At 49.4% G+C, this 23,687-nt stretch overlaps 1 protein-coding gene across 2 annotated transcripts in view; it reads right to left on the bottom strand.

Moving 5' to 3' along the window:
- Positions 1-2,493: 2,493 nt before the first annotated feature.
- Positions 2,494-23,687, bottom strand: part of LOC101075174 (glutamate receptor ionotropic, kainate 2-like) — a 41,452-nt gene continuing 20,258 nt past the window's right edge. Inside the window, exons 7-16 of one of the 2 annotated variants that reach the window (XM_029849803.1) lie at positions 14,925-15,068; positions 14,229-14,336; positions 14,001-14,114; positions 13,688-13,894; positions 13,004-13,227; positions 9,851-9,969; positions 8,683-8,900; positions 7,696-7,921; positions 4,437-4,687; positions 2,494-2,898 (exon numbers count right to left, since the gene is read on the bottom strand). In XM_029849803.1, coding sequence (XP_029705663.1) covers positions 2,734-2,898; positions 4,437-4,687; positions 7,696-7,921; positions 8,683-8,900; positions 9,851-9,969; positions 13,004-13,227; positions 13,688-13,894; positions 14,001-14,114; positions 14,229-14,336; positions 14,925-15,068 — 1,776 coding nt within the window. In that variant the 3' untranslated portion in view covers positions 2,494-2,733. The remainder of the gene's footprint in view (positions 2,899-4,436; positions 4,688-7,695; positions 7,922-8,682; positions 8,901-9,850; positions 9,970-13,003; positions 13,228-13,687; positions 13,895-14,000; positions 14,115-14,228; positions 14,337-14,924; positions 15,069-23,687) is intronic. The other variant, XM_029849804.1, reaches the window with a different exon arrangement.

The raw sequence follows: 23,687 nt of genomic DNA, 5'->3' as shown, positions 1-23,687 counted from the left end.
CCTGCTGCCCACAGTGGCGGTGCACCCAGGGGGTATTTAACGGCGACCTCTGACAGACAGACGCGCCTTCAGCGTTTCATAACACGCTCGCGTTACCCCCCCCCCCCCGCCCCTTCCCCCTGTATTTAATATCTTATATCTGAATTTGCTGCCACTTGTTCAAAATTATTAAGAATCAAAAAAGGGTTATAGTACATGATCTGCAATCCTGAATTATTAAAACCACTGGGAGATGAGCAGCGGAGCGCACTTCCCTTTTCACAGCTTTGCCAAGAGCTATTATCTTAGAATATCTGTGTGACAAACCAAAGTCACATTCAAAATGCAATTTTCTGTCCACACCACAATCTCAGACATTAATCGTCTGATGAAGAAGGCGTTATCCAAGGATACCTCCGCAATGACCCCTTAGGAAAAGGAGGGAGAGGATTTAATATGATGGGAATAAGTGTGACAGAATAAACGGCCCCCTCCGAATGGTCGGACGCGTATCATGACCTTGCCTGTCAATCTGGAGGGCAGTCAGGGCGGCCATTTGTGTTGTGGCGGCAGCGTCTGGCTAAGAAAATCGCTGTCTGGAGGCAATCATCATATGAGAGAGAAATAACAATAAACAATGGGAAACCAGAGCGGCGGAAGGCGTGGGAGGGCAATTTGGGCCTTTCTGCCAAGGTTCCTGTTTACAACCCCGTCATCTGGACTGGTGCGATCTCAGGGCGCCGGTTGTTCAACCTCCACTGGCACGTGGACGAGCCAGTCGGAGCGAGAGGAAAGGCAAAAAAAACAAGCTCAACACGCTCGCAAACCTGATTTGATTAACAACTTAGCAATTACCTAATGCATTCCTTGGGATAATGCAAATCACGTCTGTGGGTACTTAATCAATTAGAGCTCGACATCGGAGCGGGAAGACGTCAGGCTTTGCTGATGCCGTTTAAAAGGGGTTCCTGACCAAAGATTTCAGGAAAAAAAGACAGAAGGCAGAACTGTAATTCCGACATATTTTTAATGGCATCGTTTGTAAAACGTTGCATCAATGTCAGTTCCGTGAGCTCGTATTTTGTTTTCACGACAAGACGGCCGGGCCGCCGGAGTGGCTCCGATACGTTGCTGCTCCGCCGCCGCACGACAATGGAAAATGACAAGCAACACTGGTGAAACGCCAGCGGGTTTCAGGAGGACGCCTTCCCTGTCAGTCTTCAGGCCGCGTTCCGTCGGTTTGGAACGCTGACAAATGTGCCGCGGAGTTGTCGTCGCTAGCATTGGCACGAGTGCGAGTGGAATCCCCGGAATGGCGGGTCGGATGAGGTCAGAAACGAGGGGCAGCCAAGAAGTTAAAACCAAGGTTGCTTGTCGGGAACTTGGGAACCTGGAGGCAGTGAGCAGGAACGATCCGCTCGATCGGAGGGAGCTAATGCTAGCTTTTACTAATCTCCAACACCTGTACTGCAGCTGCTCTGTTACATATACATTCATCGTCGTCCTTGTCTGAGGTTCTAAATGCACTCGTTTACACAGCAGGTGGGAACCTTCGGCTCCCGTCACACGTCTCCACGTACAGATGCTGCCGCCTAGTGGGAACAGCGGATGCTTTTATCATTTTATTAATATCTCTGCCAAAAAAGCAGTTTTTAAACACGTGTTTAGTTTTTACATAAAAGTCCTGCACCCAGGTCCCGTTTTTTAACCCTGGAATGCACACCTATCTCTTCAAGTTAGAGCTCTTATTTTGAAAGGGAACCTGTCGGGAAGCGACCCCGCTGAAGACGGCCGTGTGGCGAGGTCGTCGCTGCCCCGTTTTTATGTCCACACCCAAAAAAAACCAAGAAAATCCCCAAAGGATCGATATCAGTTAACTTTTTGTCCCCTTTGCCTGGTGTTAGCGTCAAACTACAGCATCAAACTACAGTCGTGGTTAGCATTAACGCAAGCAACAAACGGTCCGCGCGTTGTACTTCGTCTTCAAAGGAAACCCGTCACACGGACGCTGGATCTGGGGGGGGGGGGGGGTTGCTGACGGAGGCGATGTCCCACTTTCCAGGCTGAGTGGACGGAGCGCCGCGTTCCCCGGCGGGGGCAGGGACGATGGGACCGCGGACAGAGGCTGTCGCATTGACCCGGAACATAACTGGGATGGCAGGAGGTTCTATACAACCGAAGAAGTGTGGCACAAGGAAGGCTTACAGGAGAAAAGGGAACCAAAAGAACAAGCACTCGACAAGGTCAGCAAGGGCGATCTCCACGTATATAACACTTCTTTTTAAATATGTCTTTTCATTTCACTCAAACCATTTGAAAAGAACCTCGACCGAAGGGGCCCGGGGGGGGGGGCGCGCACGTAGGGAGGCGATACAAAAGACACCAACAACAACAAAAGAAAAAGAGCTACTGTCACAGTTCTGCAAAAGTGTGTGTGTCTGTGTGTGTGTGTGTGGACCAGGGTTTTTGTCCCACACCTGTTTGTCTTTGTTCATTTTAATCTCTTTTTTTTAATGATCGATCCGTCGACAGATTCTCAGTCCCTGTTCGCTCCCTTCGACGCGTGAACGTGGCGGCGGGGGCCGCACCGCTGGGGCATCCACATTTCCACAGGAAACATCTGTCTGCGTTAGCGCGCGGGTCCAAAAGAATCCTGTTTTCGACCGCTAACCTCGGTCTGAGTCAGCTGGTGTTTGACCTGCCGCGACCCCCGGCCTCGTCACCCCCTCCGCGGTTTCAGTGGGGGGGGGGGGTTCAGGCCATGGTCTCCTTCCCCGGGAGTCTCCTGTCGTTGAACGTGTGCATGTTAATAACCTCCTCGGTCTTGACGATGACGGGCGGCTGGGGCTTCTGTTTGAGGCGCCGCTGACACTTCAGAGACACGCGTAGCTCATCCATCATGGCGCTGCAGAACGATCGCTGCAGAGGGGCGGGGGGGTGGGGGGGCAGAGCCAGAGACGGTTTGTTTTGGCTTTTGTGAGATATGCAAATGCACCTAGAAATGATCCATTACCCCCGACATGCAGCTTATTACCAAGATGTGGCGACGTGATTTGAGGTTTTAGCCGATGAAGCGGCGCTCTTTAAACCCCAAATTTGGACTTCCTTTTACTTTAAAAGTGCAAAAATATATTTTTTCTTGATTTCAGCCTACAATCATATCATTCTTATTCTTTTTATCGCTGTTGTTGACCCCCCCCCCAGCCCTGTATCTCCCAGGGGCAATGCCGCGTCCTCTAAACTTAATAACAATTGGAAAAAAACTAATCATTCGAGTCTCGTTGAACTCTAGACGCACAACTAAAACTGAATTGAATCTTTTTTACTTAAAAATGTTGCTTGTCTGTCATCATCTAAATATATGAGCAACAGCTCATTTCAAATTTGTCGCTATATGTTCATGCGTTAGCATAGAAATCAAGGGGAATTTTAGCGGTGCACATTTCTAGGTTGGAAAAGATGAGCATTGTTTTTTTTATAGGACTGTGAAGGCCAGCTGTAAAATGGAGGCTGTTTCACGCTGTTAGTGGCTACAGAGGAATCTTTTAGCATTAGCTCTGTAAACGCTGGTCAATAATCTGATGCTGTTGGTGGTGAAACTAATATAGACGCGGCAGGAATCAATAACACATTTTTGAGTATCGACCCGCGTCCTTCTCAGTGACTGGCGCAATCGTGATACTTACACAATCGTTTTGTGGGAAACAAGTTGACATTTAAAGTTACGACGTGTCCCGGATTTCCCCCTTTCAGCTTTATTACTCTATTTTATATTTCAAACTCTGCCAAGAACCAGAGATATGTAACATTGTCTCGCCAGCAGGAAATGTAAAAGGCATTAAATAAGGGGAGAAAATATCCACTAAAGCAGATTAAATCCAAAAATACTGGTAGCTTCCTTTAAAATATCAACCTCCCCAGAGACAATGTGACACATTTATGTAACCTTGGTGAAATGAGCCGCCGTTGTCTCCGCGTTCCGGACGAAATCCTGTAAAACGCTGGCGTGCTTGTGCAGATTTCAGCACATTCGCTCGCTGATTATGAAGAATCTCATTAAAATTTGAAGAGACAATATCAAAAGCAAGAGTGTGTGCGGCGAAGTATGAAAGCCATTATTGTGCTGTTTGCGTAGGTGCTGGAGATGTACGTCTGGAGGTGGCTCACGCTGTTTGTATTTGCATATATGTGGAGGCGACACTCTGGATACGAGACGACGCGGCGGTAAAGGGCGACATGCAAGCAGATGGCGATACGCTGAGGAGCAACGCGGTCGCGTTCTCTCGCTGTTTCCCGCTGGATTAGCAACAGAGCGGCGCAGCGGCCTTAAGAAGAAGCTGCTAATCACAGAAACTTTTTAGAGGCCCATATTTTGGGTGAAAGATCCCCTCATCCTCTTTTATATAAAGGTCACATTAGCTTCTTGGAGCGCTGTAAACGGGCGTTGCCATGCTTACCTTCTCCAGCTGGGCGTTCTGTTTGGACTTGTAGAGGACCTCCCCAACGGCCACGAACACGGACAGCACCAGTCCGGCAGCCAGTACGATGAAGATCCCGCCGATGTTCTGCACCCCCAGGGCGCTGGCCTCTTTGCTCTCCTCCTCGGGACACCCGTTGCCTCGCCACCACTTCTCCTTCATCATGTGCAGCTTCCCTTCCTCCTGCAGCTGCAGGATGGCGATGGTGATCTTGTCTCTGTACGGGGAGCCTGCGGAGGAGGAGCAGACCATCTGGAACCTGAAAGGGGCCGCCGATATCAGATAGAACGCAGCCTAGCTCGCGCGTGGCGGCGCAACCCCGTCGGGTTATTGTTGCCCCCCCCCCCACGTCCGCGAGTCCCCCTTCAAATCCCACTAATCCGCACATTCGCGGAGCGACTCCAAACTTCACGCTTCCCTCCGCAGCGCGTGAATTCTAATGCGCAGGGAGTCGGCAACAAAGACTCGTCTCCATGCTGCGGTGATTTGGACGAATTAGGAGTGGGGGGGTCGTGTCGGGAATGACAGGTGCGTGTCTAACTGGTTATGATGCGTTTTACTGTCCCGAAGGACTCAGACCTGCAGACAGTGGGAAGGCGCCAGAATTAGCGGAGGGTCATTAAGGCACGGCGGGCGCTGGCGTGATCAGAGGAGGGGAAATGTTGGAGTCCCTCGGCCGTGACACCGTAAACAGCGTGTGTGACACCAGACGGGTCCGATGGAGCCACAGCGGGCCCTCGGCGCTCCCACCGGGCCGGCGAAGATGAATGCTTCCTGTGAGGCTCCGTGTTTCATTTCTAAAGCGCTTTAAAAGCTTGTTCCAACATTTATGTGATGACGGAGGGCGCCCGCCGTGACACCGCACCATTTCCTCTTTTCTTTTGGTTTTTTCAGGCTCGCGGTGACTCGAACAAGATCTGAAATCTTTGTCGCGTTGACAAATCGTCTCATGCGGGGGAGGGGGGGGGGGACATTTTGTGCCTCGGCTGTCTTCGCGCCGCCTGCTCGTCTCACCTGTCGGCCCCTTTGGTGTCTCCTCTCTGTCTCATCCATCATTCATCTATTACCCTCCATCATCCTTTCATCCCTGCGTCTCCACGTATTCGCTCTGACAAAGGGGGACATTTACTTTGGGGAAAAAAAGAAACCCAAAAATTGTGTAATTGTGGTAACAGCGCCTCACACGCCTGGTCCCAGCGTTTGGTGAACCTCTGATTTTTAGCTTTGAGTGCTGTTCATGTGCAGCAGCTGTATAAACCTGAAGTGTGTGTGTGTGAGTGTGTGTGTGTGTGTGAGTAAGAGAAAAGCATATGCTTCTTTCATCTGAAGATGAGAGATCTATCAAGCGCCCGACTCCCCTGATTCGGGCTCGGCTCATATTTCCAATGATTAATGATGGCTTAACAAAGCCGGCCTCGGATAAATGCTAATGTGGGTCCTCGGAGGCGGCGAGCGGGGAACGTGCGGACGGAAAGACAGCCGCGCCCGACACAGCGCGCATACGCGACTACCTGACAGATGTTCGGCACCCTCCACTCCCACGCTGTCTGGTTTGGAGTATTAATCGTCGCGGTTTGGGGCGGATCATTTCGGGCGACTTGGCGCCTCTTTTGGGGAAAGCTAGGGACACGAGGTTGCCATGGAGATCATCGATGGTGGGAGAGAAAAAGACTGTAAAAGTGCAGCAAGGGCTTTGCTTTATCGTACTAATCTGGGTATTATCGCGATCAATCTAAACGATAACGCGCGCTGACAACTGGTGATTCGGTTCATTGGTGGATGGAGACGGAGCTGATCGCCTCTGTCATTAATCGATTCCGTCAAACTCTTAATAAATGACTGATTTTTAAAATAAATAAATAAAATCAACTCATCTCATTCAATAAAAAAGGCATCTGCAGATATTTTATAATCACATCTGCACTTCAACCCCCATTTAAATGGATGCAGGAGAGAACGGGGGTCCTCGTGGCGGCGCCGAGCCAGTCCTCGTCAAAATGGAGCCCTCCTGTTTGTCTCAAAAGAAACGCCACACAAATAACACAACTCATTCGGAATAAATGAGGCAATTAACTATTTCAAGGCCTCTTCTAGCGCAGCAGAAATCTTCCCAGCGCAGGATGAGGGCCTTTATTGAGAACGCTGATTTAGTTCACAGTAATAACTTTCAGCATTTTAAATCTTTTTTTTAATGCTTGATGCCACTGAGCCACTTATCCCTGAAAGAAGCCGGCTGGGATAAAGGGCTGAAGTGGCCCATTTGATCCTCTGTGTTGCCATAGAGGTCGTCCACATTTTGGGACCCTTGTGTGCAGCTGAATGGTGTCAGAGCGAGTCACGTAGCCACGGAGGGACTATATTTCACCGCATCACCTCGGCTTCGTTACAGCCGAGGCCGCCATCACATCCCCGCAGATCCATAACTGGCCCATATTCATCAGCAGGAGCCAGCTGTGGACGCTGCTCCCCAGTTTGATGGCCGTTCGTTTAACCCATGATGGATGCGGCCATTACAGATGCCCGCGATGCTCCCCGCGGCCTCGTCACGACCGCTCGAGCCGCTGTGAGACTGCGGCTGAAGCCGTCACCGGCTGGTGCACGAAGGCCATCGGCGCATCATGAAAAAGAGGTGGGAAAACTTTTTTGAGAGAGAATCGAGCCAATGGGCTGAAGCCGGTTACAAAGTAATGGAAGTAGGTCAAATGGGAGTTTAAAAAGTGCCTTTTTAGTCGTCTATAGAGGACTTTGTGTCTTAGTTTTAAGCTCAGAAATGATTTAATGTCAGGTAATCGCAAGGCGGTTGCGTTAGCCTGACGTTCGCGGTTGCCTTTTGTTATTCTTTCACAGTGTTGCACCTCCAGTCTCACCTTTGGTGACGCAAAGGCCTGAACGCACCACAAAGGTGTGTTTTTGACTGCCCACTTTACAATTACAGCAAAGGGGAAAGAACCCTAATGACTGTTAATGCAGAGCTGGGACTGCGCCGCGCCGCGCCTCGAGCCCCCGGCGCTTCTTAACCTTAGCCATAAATTCAGCCATTCACTTTTCATTAAGCTAAAGCTCTAACGGCTCACACATGTGAACCGTTAGAATGGCGGCCCCATCAATAAAGGTCAACCCTCCTGTTCAAAGACCATATATATCACCCACACCGTATATTTTAACAGCACCTGCATTATCCTGCGCTGGTCTACAGATTTATTCAAGATAAAATAGAGATCCGAGTCCCATCATTTACCCATTGGTGTTCCCACTCCGTAGGCCGTGGAGTCGATCAGGCCTCCGATCTGGGTCAGGTTGCAGTTCCTCTGGGTGACAAACTCAATGGTGGTGGACTCCATGAGGAAGGCGTAGTCGGCGGTCAGCACGCGCTGGATGCCCTCCTCCACGTTCTTCACCATCACCGACTGCCTCCTGCTGTTCATGAACTCCCACATCTTGTCATAGGTGGAGATTTTGGTTTTCTATGAAATTAAAGAGGAATCGTTTTCAAAGTCACCGTGACACAAGTCCAACCTTTTGCATCTATCTCTGATCCGATCTCTGATCTGATAGTTCCTCTTTCATAATTAGCTTGGCTCAGATACTTGTAGTGAACGTCTAGTGCTAGCCTGCCGCTATCTTCAGTGAACAGAAACATTTGCCAGTGTCAAGCATCACTGTCCCTGAACTAATTATTATGCTGTTTTTTTATTTGCCATCTTTCCTGAATATGAAATAATGGTATTTGCTAGTAAATACGGCCATTTGTCAGCCTCGAAAGATACAAAATTTCTACTTGCTCGGGAAAAACAACACTGTAAATGTGGGATGTTTGGTCAAAGGAATTGATTTCTTTGTACTTCTGATAGCTTTTCCAGCAGCATTAAACATTGGACCTGAAGTTTAATTCTGCTATGATCTAATTCGTTTTTCCATTTATGATCTGTGACGTTTCAGAAAGTATCCTAATAGGGTTTTTTTATGCATCGTGCATGCTGTTTAGGATTTTAGATGTAGCGCTGTCGCTTGTTCTAACCCATTTTCATTAGCATGACTTGACTTTGGCATTTTTGTGGCAGCCACCTTTTCCCAGACATCAGTCAGCTGCATTTATAACGACAGCAGAAGTTGTTAGGGCGGGGGACGGCATGCAGGATGCACGGCTGTAAATATCCTAGGCTGGGTTTGTGATGTCACCTGTTCCGCCTTCATTAGCCAGAAAGCAGAACCTTGAGTCTGATACCTTGAAGAAGGTCATGGTGGCGCCGTCCTCCACCACCCCATACAGGATTTTGGTTTGCTTGGCCAGGTCGTCAGCAGAGTCTATGGGGGACTCCATCCTCTCCACAGTGAGGAAGGCAGCCAAATTGGCCGTGTATGAGGAAATGATGATGAGGGTGAAGAACCACCAGATGCCTCCCACTATTCGAGTTGACAGGGCCTTGGGCATGAGCTCTGAGCCTGGTGTAAGGGAGTTGGCAGGGATCAATATCAGGCCTCAAAAGTCTCAGCAAGTCGTCATTATGAGTCTCATCATGGTCTGGATGCTAATGCATATTTGTATTGAACGAGCCGAACCATTTCAAAACAGCCTTATCAATGCTGATGTGCCACTTGTTGAAGATGCCTCTAGAGAGCACTTAACGGCCCAGTGTGAGAGATCTGCTTCCCCAGAGCTTGCAGGAATGAAATCCCAACCCCATGAGTGGCAAGAAGCTACAGGAATGAAATATTACCAAACCAGAGGCTTGTTGCTACTTGCAAACGTGATTGATTCCAGCTGACGAGTACTATAACATTTGCATTCAAGTCCATATTTGTCTTGATGTCTTAAACTGAGTACTTTTTCACTATAAGGAAAATGTGATTTTTATACATTGTGTGATTTTTGATGGCCAGTGTTTAAAATTCGCGCACCCTGGACCTTTAAGAGGATCTCCCCACAGTCACAAGTGACAGTTTACACAGTTCGAATATAAATGATTTCCAAATAACAATGGGGCTGTTTGGGCCAGAGAATCATGCACCCAAGGTAACCTCAAATCCTGACTCCACACCCCACTGACCTCGAGGTGCTGAGCCAAGGGCAAGAGGAGAGAGCACTGAGAGGAACGCATGTTTATGCTCACTTCTTTTAGCATTTAGCAACATTAGCATACATTTACTGACCTACAATGCTGCGTAACCTGGTGTGCACGTCTCACACGTGCATGTGGGTTTATTACCCATGAGTGCCCACGGGTTAAGATGACCGCATTTAAAATATTCCAGATGTGCAGTGACACAGCTTAGCTTCCTCGGAGGTCTCTCCCTGTTGCCACTGGCTTGGATGAAACCCCCCCAACCCTCAGAGACAGTGGGGGTGTCGAGAGCTGCGCGGAGCAACAGCGGCCACAGGCTGAGGCAAATACCTTGCTGCATGAGAGCCCCAACTCCAAACCAGAAACTATTGAGCAGCGTAAAATTGTTTTCCACCACGTCCGAGTCTGGGTTGCAGGGATGAGGGTTGTACCACTCGTAAGGGCTGAACCTACAGGAGAGAACAGGGAGAAGAGTGTGTCAGCATAAAGAGCATCGGGCTCCCCGGTGCAGATTAAACGGCTCATAAAAGATACATCTTAAAACAGTGCGAGTGGGAACAAAGAGCATGTAAACGTGCAGGAACTGAGTGTCGCAGCCCCCAGGCTGAGAGCGGAGACGAGGGCCGATCATTTCGGCTTTTGCGGAGATCCACATATTGGCATATTCAAATGCCGTCAGCTTATAGTGAGGACGGATCAATAGGCTGGAATAACAGTGTCACCGGTGATAATGTCCCACAGCCTGCTGGCTCGAGAGCTCATTTGGATTCACTGACTCAGGAGCCTATACGTGACTGCAACCGCAATCACAGCTACTCTGATGATGCAACAGCCTACGCAGTGAACCCCCCCTCCCCTCCCCAACACGGGACTGCTTTCCAGCAGCCTCCATGCCTCTCCATACCCTTATCTGCTTTTCTTCTCCCCTCACCCACACCTCAACAGCCCGTACCTCATTTCCCTCCTAATTACCCCACTTCCCCCGCAAAGCTTCCACTTTCACCCCCGGCCGCCTGCCCGGGCTGATTGTCAATGTCTTCAGGTGATTCTTGGACGCTTCTCGTTTATTATACTAAGCAAAAGTGGCACGGCATTAGCACTGGGGTGGGGGGGATTGGGTTAGCATTAAACATCAGAATCTGCTTGGGTTTGTGCTGAAGCGCTCGCTACAGGGAGCATTGCTTATTCAGGGTTCAGGGCCCATCAGGTTAGATGTTTAGCTCTTCCTCCAACATGCTGCATGCTGATAAGCCGGCGAACTAGAATCACAGATCTGGCAGCAAAAACGCGAGACGCCGTTTGTCAGCGAGCATTCCCAGACCGGTAGAGATGTACAGTATATATGCAGATGTCGGTGTTTACACGCGCCGTTCCGCGTTTCAAATGATCAAACCAAATGTTCCCCGATAGCTGCTGGAATTCACCGCCGCTCGACTGAGACGGATGTACAGCTCTATACAAACACCCTGTCATGTGATGTTTTCTCCAACTGGTGCTGCGGGCCAATTATAGCGTATTTTGCTATTTTTTCTTTTCTTTTTTTGTTATGTTGTCACGCATTTCCAGCTCTGTCTCCCTTGAGCTTCATCGACGTGGATGCGGCAGCGATGACACACACATAATTCTCCCTGTCAAATGCATCAAGATGCCCGATTTACTGGAATGTCAATGAGCTCCGTCTCCTTGAGAATGCAGACAGCTGAAATGGCACCACGGCCTCGTGGTGTGGAATGTGGCGTGCGCGTGTGCGGAGCCCGAGTGCTTGCACGTGTGCCTTCATCGCGGTGTGGGCGTGCGTCTGTCGGCATCTGTGGATCCGCGCTGCCTCAATCAAATAAATCCATACTGGTTAAATATGCGCTAGGACAAATAAAGCAAGGCACCCTTCAGCACAGCAGCCTCTTTTCAGACACACACACACACACACACACACACACACACACACACACACACGTACATGCTCTAATTGGATTTGGTTGGTCCCAGTCAGTATCTTTTGTATGCATCCAGTCCGCCGGTTCGTCTGTATGACCTTTGCCTGCAGCTGGTCCATATTCCTGCGGGCCATGTTCCGCACACTGATCAGCAGGAAGAAGGTGATGTGGAACATGGAGACGTAAGGTCACCTCCTCACCGCGCGAGAGGGTAACACTGAACTGTGCGTGGAATTCTAAAAGGGCTCGAGCCTCCACCTCTCTCCTCCCACAACTGTCCCTGACCACAATAACACGACAGGCTCCCACCATTAACTGTCTGTTGGATTCAATTACTCCGGATGGCCTTATAGATCTGCTGCCTTTCTTCTACAAGGCCAGCTGAAGAGGCTGGGGGGGGGGGTGGATGTGTTCTTAGCACCACTGCCGTCTCGTGTCCGGCTGTAGCACGGATCCTCTTTTCTTGTGTGCTATGTACGAAGAAAGGCGAGAGAGTTTGTGGTCAGAGAATATCTCTGATTTGTTAATAAAGGGAGGAATCAATCGAAGCACAAACAGAGCTGGAGGAGGCATCGAGCGAATCCATTACGCTGGAGCTTGAAATGAGACGCCTTATTTATTCAGCGAGAAAAAGCGGATGCGCGTTTGTGTGTGTCTTTCTGAGTGTGTGTACGGAGGGGGAGCTTTCAAAGACACAAATCCCCAGTGAGATTGAGGGGTTTAATGTTTTATTGTGCAAAACCAAGACTTCATAAGCTCTCACGACTCACTCCGGTTGCTGGGATTAAAGAAAATAATATACTCTGCATTTAGAGAATTGGTCAGTCAATTGGGGGCCACGCAATCATTCAGTACCGGACTTAGGACGGAACCCATACAGCGAACAGAGATCAGCGTAGTTTAGGCTTTAGCTGAGCACACGCGGGTGTTGCATGGAGAAACAATTCAAGGCCGTTTCTCTGCAAGCAAAAGACAATCAAAGGGAGAACGGCATGCTTTCCACTTACCCTGAGCAAGAGTGGTAACAACGGGTATCAAATATGCATATTCTGACCTCACTTAGGTGACAGTTGCTGCTCGTCTCACTTGCATTCATTTGGCCGGTAACATTAGATGAAATTGTGTGTTAAACGTTAAAACTTTTGGATTAACTTGTGTCAGAGGACTGAAGAAGCTGAAATATTCTACCTTTCTCGTAGATGACGCCGAAATAAGACAGCAAACAGAGCCCACAAGTGTGCGCTCCGATTTTAGCTAATCTCATGTTAGCAAGTGACCTTGAAGTAAAGGTGTTACCAGGGTAACGTGCATCAAAATGCGCTTAGATTATACATTTTAGTTTGGATCCAAGAGACTAAAAGGTAAACACCAGTGTTTGCAGAGGTTTTGCCTAGCACAGCTTCTCAAAGACCCAATTCTCCATTTTCAAGTCCAGAGGGAGCAACTGCTGCGTGTCAGTGACAGTGAGCTAAACATCGAGGAAGAAGGAAGTGGGGGGAGCAAAAAGGAAATGAGGACAGCAGGGAAGGGAGGGGGGGTGACATGTTACCTGGCTATGACAAACAGCACACAACTGACACCCAAGCAAGCCAGCAGAATATACATCCAGATATCAGGTGAGAGAGGGTTGAGGAAGGAGAACACCCCGGGATTGGTGCCGTTGGGCTTGCGGTACAGGATACTTATCCCCAGTGTCATGAAAGGCTTGGAGAAGTCGATGACCTTCTCCCTGACGTAGGTGATGGCCAGGGGAGCTACCGCCAGGTCCGCTTTCTGTAACGAGATAATAGAGGTGGCGTGTGGGATTGGTTGGGAGGGGGGGAGGGGGGGTTGGGTGTTTGACTCCATTGACGAAGGACAACCAATGGTGTTAGGATTTGATTTCTGTCGACAGTAGGTCCGATCAATATGTACGCCCGGAATGAGAAAGGACAGAAAATTGCTCGGGCCATTAGTTCACATGGATTTGCAGGTAAAAGGAAATATGGAAGCTGTTTTCGGAATGAGATTAATCCGTGTCTAATTGACCGTGTGCTCTTTGTGTCAGGTTATGGTTCCGCACACCTGTCAATAACATTCCTCCGGGAAGGAGGATGACGATGACCCTTGGGAAGGATTTAATCAGACATTTGAGTGCTAACAACATGTGATATTTTAGGAAAATGTGATGCTAGAATGCTAGCATTAGCGCATTTGGCGATCATCGGTGAGTTCCGAGTTCCGGTCGACTCACGTGATCCATCAGCTCGCGCACCATGCCGTTCCATTGACCTGTGCCCTCATCCAGCGCGCCGTACTTCCCATCTTCCACTAATCGCAGCTCGTAGCGAAAGCCGAGGATGCCCGAGAGTTCCCTCAGCAGGTCGATGCAGTAGCCCTCGAAGCGGTCGTTCCCGTACAGAGGCTTGTCCGACTTCTTGAACATCACGTACGGCTCGTCCTGCGCGGGAAAATAAATTGGCATTAGAGCCCGGCCAGGCCAATTTTCAGTTTGATATTGACCTGTGTTTGTCGAGCGTCTGCGTTTTCATTTGTTCTGTCTCTACCAGAATGGTGGATACACGCAGGGATTTGTTAGCCAGAGAGTCAGTGATGTTGGATGTCTTGCTATTGTGAGCCTCTGTCATATTCAGACCGCTGGGAGGATCCCACGTTCCGATCTGTCGAGACAATTTACTCTTTAGTTTGCATCACTTAGTCTTGTCTACCGGAAACAATGGTCTATACTTCCGTATTCCCGGCTCACATCTCATCTACGCTAATATGGGGGATACCTTTTCCAAGCCCTCCTCCTTCAAACTGATGACGTCCAGGTCGAAATCTGTCCTCAGACCGTTGGTTTTGTTGAAGAGAACGCGCCCAGTCAGGCCGTCCCAGTGCGCCTGCAGACAGAAGCTCATGGCGTCACCAACTGGAATTCTGAGTAGCTGCTTTTCTCAGCGACATCAATCCCACCAATTGAAGCGGAAAACTTTTCTTTTTCTGGCCTAATTAGGAATTCTGTCTGTCTCTGGCCCTCGCCATCTACCTCTGTAACAAAACGAGGGGGGGGGGGGGGGGGGGGGGGGGGGGGGGCGATGGCGAGAGTGAAGGCAGGTTTGACAGGTAAGAGTTCATTATGCATGTGCTTCATTGTGCTTGAAGTTTCACATCAAAGGCGGTTGGAGGAACAGACGGGTGTGGAAAGCACGAGCAGATGGGGGGGGGGGGGACAGTGTCTTGTTCTGAAAAGCACCTGCAATTATACTATCCAGAGTCGTAATGATGATATTTTCGAAAGCAAACTGGGGAGAACAAAGCGGGTAGCCGACCCCGGCCAGAATTATGCAGCGGCTTTGATATGAGCGCTGCAAAGAAGATGGGGAACAAAACAGGAAGACAACAACAGTTCGTTAAAGCACAGGTGCGTCGCCGCACCCCTCCGACACGCAGCGGACCACGTTAGGGGTGAAGCCCCGGCGACCCCGTACCTCTTTGATGAGGTTGATGAAGCGTCCCCCGAAGCGCCAGGGCTTGTGGCGGTTACACTGCAGAGAGCTGACGGTGATCTGCTGCGACTGCTGCACGGCCACGGCCACCACGTGCACGGCGTCGTACATCAGCGCCGCGTCTGTCTGCAGACACAGGAGGTGGGGGGGGGGGGGGGTATCAGTGGAGGCCTTCATAACACCTGCCGATACTTACGACCTTTCGGGGGAGCGTAAGGAACGACGTCACGTCTCTGGTGTCTTGTTTTATTCGTTGGTCGGCAGACGAGGACATAAATTAGGAGAGGAGGCAGCAGTAAATGCCCCGCACAAATGGCACGGTGTCTCCGCCTGTTAGAAAAACTACCCCACCGCTGTCTGGAGCGATTTGAGAAGCTCCACCAGGGAGAGAGTCTCAGCGGAAGCCCGGCCTGTCAGCGTGAAGACTAATGCTTTCTGATGGGCGCGCCTCTCCTCCGCAGAGCGGGAGCCCAAACGGGCGCCGAGGCAGGAGGAGCAGCGTCCGACCCGGCCTAGCATGCTAAACAGGCGCGGCTCATGACATCACACGGGAGCCTCCAGAGGGACTGAGAGCTCAGACTGAACATTTTCACACTGACATGCTGAGATTCGTCTTCGTGGCTCTGACGGGCACACGCGCTACTGTGAGAGCCTCCCCGCGGTTCGCACTCCACATTTACTCAGGTCAACACGTCACAGCTCAGCTCTGATCCCATTTCCACGCTCCCTCAGTGGCTGAAACACACTGTGCTGATCTCATTTGATGAGTCCTGGGTGACCAACCTGCAGCCGAGGATGAAAAATGAGTGCGAGACCTCAGCGTATCTGGAACCCTTCGCTCCCTGGGATGCCGGAGCGGACCGGCAGGGCTCCGGTGGCACAGCGGGGGGGGGGGGGGGGGCACTGAGCTGGAGCCAATCCTGCGTTGTCTCCGTGGGTGAAATGGTGCATCCACACCAGAAAAGCATGAAACGTTTGGGAGTATCGGGGTGGGGGAGGGGACGAGACCACCTGTGCCGTTGATCCAAAGCGTATCTATGGTGACAGTTCAATTACAGATAGGAAAACTTTACGTAGAGTCAAACGGAGAAGGTTCTAGAATGGCAAATACATCTGTGCACGCTGCAACAGCTACAGCGTATCTGCAGGGCTGTGTGTGTGTGTGTGTGTGTGTGCGCGTGTGTGTGTGTGTGTGCGTGTGTGTGTCCTTTTGTTATAGTTCTAATGGCAAACACTGCTCAGGAGAAGAGTCCATCTGGCTCATCTATTTCATAAACAGCAGAGCGGTTTGACACAGTCAGCATCTAACTAGGATCCTCTCCGCTGAAGCGGAGGTTCTCGATGTTCTCTCATCCAATTACTGGATTACGCAGAACGTGCAATTGAATCGAATTCCCTCTTTTCTTCCTGACATATTTCCAAACGGCAGCTGAATCTGATCTGAAGGTTTTCCTCCCGTCCAACTTGAAAACAGTAGATTCGGCTGCCTGGGTTGAGGCGTTCAGCAGATTTGAGTTTGGAGGTCTATAAAAAAAACTATAAAATCCGCCTTTGACCTTTGTAACCTTGGCTCCTCTTTTGACCTTTGCTGCAGCAACGCTGACTTTTGCCTTTGAAAACAATCAATAGCACTTTTGGTCTTCCATTATTCATAAAGATCAAGCCAGCGTCGCCCTTTGAGCGATTATGCATTTAAACACACTCGGAAAATCTCAGAAAGTTTTCTGCTTCTGACGACGTCACGTCTAAATATAGCCCCTGTTGCTGGCAGCCCTTGCTTCCTACGGCCCTCCGAAAGAAGTGTAATATGATGGATTTGTGATTCCATATGGAGCCGTGATGGCGGGAGGGTCACTCTTCCACAGTGAACGTTCATCATTTCCTGCCAAACCTCGGGAGCCAGGCCTGGAAAAAGGGGGGAATTTGGAAATATAAGGCGTTATGAGATCCGGTCTGTGTGTAGGAATTACACACGACATCCTGTTAAACCACAGCGAAACCTCTGACATCCCATAATGAAAACTTTACAGTCTGAATCTGTAAGCACATATTTTATGTGGGCGGCATTACGCGGCAGAATGCCTTTATTGTGACATAAAGATTGATTTTACGACGCAAGGCCAGTTTACAATAGGACATTTTACCAACAATCTTCTGCGTTTGCCGCCTGTGCTGATTTATCCCACCGATTTAGCCGATATTAACTCAGAGCATCGGAAAAGAGAAGCATTCCCGGGCAGCTTTCACCTTCCAATCGTTGATGCATCAGACATTATCTGGCTCAGATGACGGATATGGAAAAGAGTTCCCTCTTTTCCATTTTTCTGATTCCTTTGTAGCAGACAGATTCCGAAAAAAAATCCTTTTGTGATGGAACAAAAAAAAAAGGAGAAGAAGAAGAAGCTGGCATCGAGTGGAAGATGAAGAGATCAAGGATGGGGAGGAGGGGGGGGGGGATGATGGGATGACGGCTCTGGCAGATTGCATTCAATTTAAAAGCAATCCAAGTGCGATCGCGATATTTATTTCAGAGCCTCGCTGTGGGTCTGTCATGGTTGTTTCAAGTGGTTTAAGTGAAACCAATCTTCGACCCTGGGGGGTGCTTACACGGCGAGGGGGCAGAGCTTCAAACGAAGTGCCCCAAATGACCCCCCCAAAAATCTCAGCTTTCAGGAGGAACAAATGAGGGTTGAAAAGAAGTTTCCTCATATGGCGCAGGTGATCTGCACACTGAGCTGCCTGTAGCTGCATGTCTGAGTGTGTGTGTGTGTGCGTGTGTGTGTGTGTGTAAATATATTCCTCTCCTCTGCATCAGTATTCAGCACCGACTCCCCACCATAACTCCATAATTCCTCTGATAATGCTGCACCCCCCCTTTTCTCTTCACCTCTTCTCAATCAGTCCTCCACCACAAATTACTCTCTCTCTCTCACACACACACACACACTCACACACACACACACACACATTGCTGGAGTGGCGATGGATGCATGGAGCTGCCGCCTGTGCACGCTGGAACTCAGCTGTTTATCCATATCATATACATCTGATTAGTCCAAATGAGATTAGCTCTGACCTGTTATTCACCAGGCATCCCTGGGCTGCAGCTGCCAGGCGCACGGCAACAACACAAGCTAACGGGCACGCGCGCCGCCGCTGCCTTTAGCATCAGAGATCCAGCATCAGCGGGAAGGGGCGGGGGGGGCGCTTGTTTTCCTGATGCCGGGGTCGCTCTACCCTCGGATCACAGGCTGAGAGGCCCGCCGGGGTTGATTTGACAGAGGAGGGAGGAAACTATTCATTCCATAGTTTACGCGGATTTGCGCCGCTCCGCCGGCGCGAGGAGGAGGTGACTCATAATGTCAGATAAATAACCGCATTTCTAATATCTGTGATTTTTCAGCAATTAAATTTCCTCTAGTTGAGTACGCAGCATTCAGTGAGAAATACAGGGGGATTAGACTTTCAATTAAATTTCCCTCGGCTTCACACTCTTGGAGATGCTGGTTTATTTATCAGCTTCATGGGCGAAGGATGCATTTTCATGAGGCGCGTGGATGCCGGTCAGAATTCCTTGTCCATTATTAATTCATGTTGAATGCAAAATACCATTTTACATTCATTTCCACAGCAACCGTTGGCAGAATTTGCTGCATAAAAAGAATCACTTAGTGGTTTTAATGGTTGACGCCTTCCACCGACTCAGCTAGATTAGGGAATAATTATATTTAGAGGTTTAGCTTAGTTTAGGTTAGCGGTTATGGGGTTGTCACGCAGCCATCCAACCCACGTGAATCCTGGCCATTAATGCTAAGCTATTGAGCTAATTGCCTTGTTCCACTTTGAGACTGGAGGCATGTGAAGGTGTCAGCACTACATTCCTCTTTAGTTTCAGGAAGTAAACATATTTCACTCCGAAGGGTCCAAATCTTTTTTTACGACATCGATAAATGTCCACATTAGTGGTTTTGGCACGGCCGCGTCGGCTGATGATGCATCCCGATTCAGTCACTTGGGAATTCTCTCTGTTCTGCCGTCCTCCCAGTTTGGGCTTTGCTTTTCTGACAGTGTTTGAGTGAAACGTGTGAAACGCTCAGATTTGCCCAGATGGCGGGGAGAGAGGGGGGGGGGGGGGCTGCCATGTTGGCAGTTTAATCCCCTTCTCGCATTGAATTTCCACACGCCGAGGCGACGGAGCAGTTACAGCCTTTTCCTTTTCCTTTTAGAAGCTAAACTCTCCGCTCCTGATGAGGACCATTGGGTCACACAGGCATTGAGGAAGCGGGATTTATGCGAAGGCACATTCATAGTTTCCTTTTTGGTCTCGGCTTAAAACCACTTTAAATGGTGATAATGAATAACGGGTCCTGTGGGAAATGTGATCCGCTGAAATAAGCTGTCTGTCAGGTACAGTATAAATACTCAGCAAGATACTAAAATACCATCCCAACCTGGACAAGTTGAAGAGCAGCTCCGCATACTTTGCTAAGTCTGAACGATATTTAGTGTTTCGCAGTGCCAAACAAAGCTGATCGCCGCCCAAATGGCGGATAACAACGAGCGTGTTTGACTAAATTAGCATATAAACAGTGTCGGGCCACGATCGCCGGCACAGCTGCAGGGACGACGGCACTGTGAGCACAGTGTCAGTGGTAGTTCAGCATGTACGCACGTTCTGATTTCATCTCTCGGAAGCGCGGCCGTGCTTAATGGAGCTTTTCTTTGTGATTAGCGCTCACATTATAATTCACAGCAGTAGATTAAGTTTCCCTCAAATCCCCAGATGAGCAAAAGTCCTTCTCTGAGCCTCATAAATAAGCATATAAAGTCGGGACCCAACATTTGTTGTTCTCATCTAACCCAAAGTGGCACGTCGCCCTTTTGAAATTTCATTTTTAATATACATGTATATTTGGTATTAAAATCTTTAAAAAGAGGTTGGGAACGCTGCGAGTCCCACCAGATCCTTGGAGAGTGCACCATTGGCAGCACTACACACTCGAGTCCACCCTAATTAGCACCACGCAGCCAATCTGATTAAGTAGCCACTTAGCAAGATGGTATTCCCTCATATAGAATCATTAGCTTTGGCCAGCTTTAAATGGGTAGGGGGACGTTTTTCCTCTTACTGGAAAAGTCACCTGAGACTATATGCTTAAAAATGCACATCTTGTTCATACATGCTCCTCTGTGTCCACATGTGAGTGCAGCTCCCAAAGGACGATAACGCGCTGATCTCAAGGCTGAACAATATCCCTGAACACCAGGGCGGCCATGATAGAAACAGCCTTCTCCTGCCTCCAGGGCGGGATTGAATGAGCACGATCTGCTGAGGGTTGTGGTCCTTGATTGCGCGCTGATCTTTATTGTCCCATATAACATCCAAACCCACGCCTACTTGCCATGCTGGAATGTCTGCCGTGTGCCTGTGGGCACGCATTTGTATGTTAAGAACTGCTTTCATCGGTGCTTCTGTTTGTGATGTCCTGGGCTCCATTTTGCTCTTTCTGACTTCCGAAGGCAACAAATTGAGCTGGACATTAAAGGGAAATTTGCTGGGAGTGAAATCAGGGGGGAAGAAGAAGATGCTTTTTTCTTTCCCATACTCAACTTCCATATCTCTCTCTTCCACAGCCTGTTTGCATTCACAAAAGGCTTCTATAGAGCACAGGAGCATTGGCGCTAATAATGTTGAAGTGGTGCCAGGCCCAGCTGGTGGTGCCCTGCACAGGGCATCGAGTGTCTGCTCTCCACAGTCGCCGTCTTTAAAAGGCTCTCTCTCCTCTGCCAACTGGGATCAGAGCGAGAGGGATCAGTGTTTAATGGTTGCAGCCAACCTGCGAACCTCTCTGGAGCTGGTTCTGTTAGCTTCCACCCTGAAGGCATCATCAAAATACAAAAATGCTTGATATGTGTGTGTGGATGTGCGCGTGCGTGCAGGTGTGTGTTGAAGGCCTTGATGTCAGGATTGTACATCCCAGAGTGACAAATATCTTTATTGGTATATTAATGACGGCTTCCCGATTAGCATAATTGTAATAGTCGTGCGCTATATTAGCGTTTGTGCTGATGAGATCCATCACACGGCCGCGGCTTGAATCCGCAACACAAAATTCCCGTGTTGACTTTTAATTTCACCTAATGAAGCTGCGAGGTGAGCGCTGAAATCACATTAGGACCAACCAATCCCCAGATTTATAAGCTAATTTCCAGTAAAGCCAATTTCCCTGTCCTGCAGCCAATATCACTAGGACTGGCAACCACCAAATTTGGCTAAACGCGACTGCACACACACACACACACACACACACACACACACACACGCACACACAAACCTCAGTGGGTGAGATTCATTAGTCAGAATTCTCTCCTGACCGGCGGCCATGTTCTACCCAACAACACGTTCACCACAGAGCCCCCCCCACCCGGCCAAGCCCCGCCCCTTTCGTAGGGAAGTAACAGGCAAGGCCTAATTTATGGCACATTTATGGCCTTTGCATGACGGAATTCTTAGCCGATGCAGAAATACTTGGACATTTTTAAATATTGCAACAGCAAAAAGCCGGTTGTGGCCTTGATAAGACGGTCGGAAAGCTCACGCTGGATGAGGGTTTTAAATGTGTGAGCACTAATGGGTCCAGATTGCAAATGCTGGCATCATTTCACACTAGGTTTGATTTATTGTCGCATTCATTTGCTGTTAAACTAGCAGCAATAAAAAAGAATTTTACCCCGGAAAACTTTTCATTTTTTCCCCTGCTTAGTTCATCAAGCTTACTTGTTCCATTAGCTTCTGTTTAAGCTACAGCGTGTGCAGTGATGTGCTGTTTGATGGGGTAAGAAAGGGCAGGTTAGCATCCAGATGGATGTTGTGTTGTTCCTCTCCCATAAATGTCATCAGAGATTCTTTACAGGATCCTGGGAGTGTTAGCTGGCTCTGCTACACATTCAAAGCTACGTCCTTAGCTACGTCTAAGTGTCTCTATGTGTCGTGTCTCCGCTGGCGTCGTCTTGTGTTCCGCTAATGTGCTTTTGCGCTGCCCCGTCATGCCACGTGCGTTACCCAAACAACAGCACTCTATTAACGAAGAATCATTATTATGAGCCATTACACCGCAATTTCCAACAGCGCTGATGACGCTGGAGAACATCCAGCCCTCCTCTGGGGTAATTAGAGCTCGCTAAAATAAAGACGGAGAAGAAAATGGTGCAAATGAAGAAGATATCTGCCCCTAAAGCCTCATTTCATTCCCCTCAATTAAAAATATGTCCGTCTGTCTGTCTGTCTGTCTGTCTGTCTGTCTGTCTGTCTGTCTGTCTGTCTGTCTGCTGGGCTAATTAGCAGCAGCTCTGGGTTGCTCCATGCTGTGGATGCTTCTGACAAACATAATCAGAGAGCCAGGCTGCCCGTGTGTGTGTGTATGTGTGTGTGTGTGTGTGTGTGTGTGTGTGTCTGTTCGTGTGTGTGTGTGTGTCTGCCAGGCTGCCTCCTCACCGAGGAGGAGCTTCTCATTATGCATCGGCAACACTCGGCCTCACCCAAGGCGCCGAGTGTCACTGTGATTATACACTACACCCGCATTAATGCGAGCCTAGTGGCACGGCAGAACATCGCGCACACCCAAACGCACGTTTGACTGTCCGATCTGCTCTCTCTCAGCCCCCCCCCCATCACGCTTCCACTTCCCCTCCTCCTCTTCCTGTCTCAGTCAATCAATCCTTTATGAAATCACAAGGTGACACGGGCGCCGTTGCCGTGGTAACTATTGCTAAACAACCGCTGCCTGGCCACCGCGCACCAAACGATCTCGGAGCCCAGCGAGAAGTCCCCCCCCCCCCCCAAGAATTAAAATAAGGCCTGAAAAGGGTCAGCCATCCCTCACTCAAATCTAACGGTGCCCGGCGAGGTGGCTCCGGTGCGTCTCCTCGGCCCAGAGTGCTGGAGCGTAAATGTCAGGACAAATCTATTAATAAATTCAACACATTTGAGATGCGGAGAGCATGATCGCGTCCTGCACATTTATAATGCATGTTGAGGCTCACCGGCAGCAACTTTAAACCGCCGATGTAGCCAAGTCTGGACATCGACGCTTCCGTTCCTTCCCACAGTTCAAGGGTGGAACTCGATAAAACCAGGCGTGGAGGCCGGGCTCATAAATAGAGCCTCCTAATGAAGCACCCTGTCCGGCTCGATAGAGCCTCCGGACATATTATTTGTTATTTAATGGTGGTTCTAAGCCAGGGCGATCTGTCTGTATGGACTATAGGCTCTGACACGACATCATTCTTCATGTCCACATCCTCAGTAATATGGAGGAAATCAAAAGTCGGGCAACTTGACCTTTTTTGTAGCCGTATTCATCCTTTGCTGCACTGCTCCGGGGGAAATATGCATAAACACAGTGTTGTTGAATGGAACAAGCTGTGGTGCTTCTATATTTACTGCGGTTTCTGTTGCTGGGTAACTTTAGAGGCACATTTGCATGGATATATGCAGGGAAGGAAGGATTCGGATACCCACCACCGGGTCTGCGCTTTCGTTTTTCATCACAAGTGAATGCAGATGGAGGCGGCTGCAGGTATAGCGTCTGGGCACGCACCATGTCTAATTCAGAAGGTCCGTCCTTGAGTCTCTCTGGTGTCGTTATGAGGATTTCTGACACCGGGTTGTGAATGCAGGCAGAAAAAGAGCGAGAGACAGAGAGAGAGAGAGAGAGAGAGAAGCCTGGCTGAAAAACATCGCCT

This window comes from Takifugu rubripes, chromosome 16 (genome assembly GCF_901000725.2).
Source record: "Takifugu rubripes chromosome 16, fTakRub1.2, whole genome shotgun sequence".
Classification (NCBI taxonomy): Eukaryota; Metazoa; Chordata; class Actinopteri; order Tetraodontiformes; family Tetraodontidae; genus Takifugu; species Takifugu rubripes.
The sequence above is the reverse complement of the archived record's forward strand: the minus strand, read 5'-3'. Positions and strand labels throughout refer to the sequence as shown.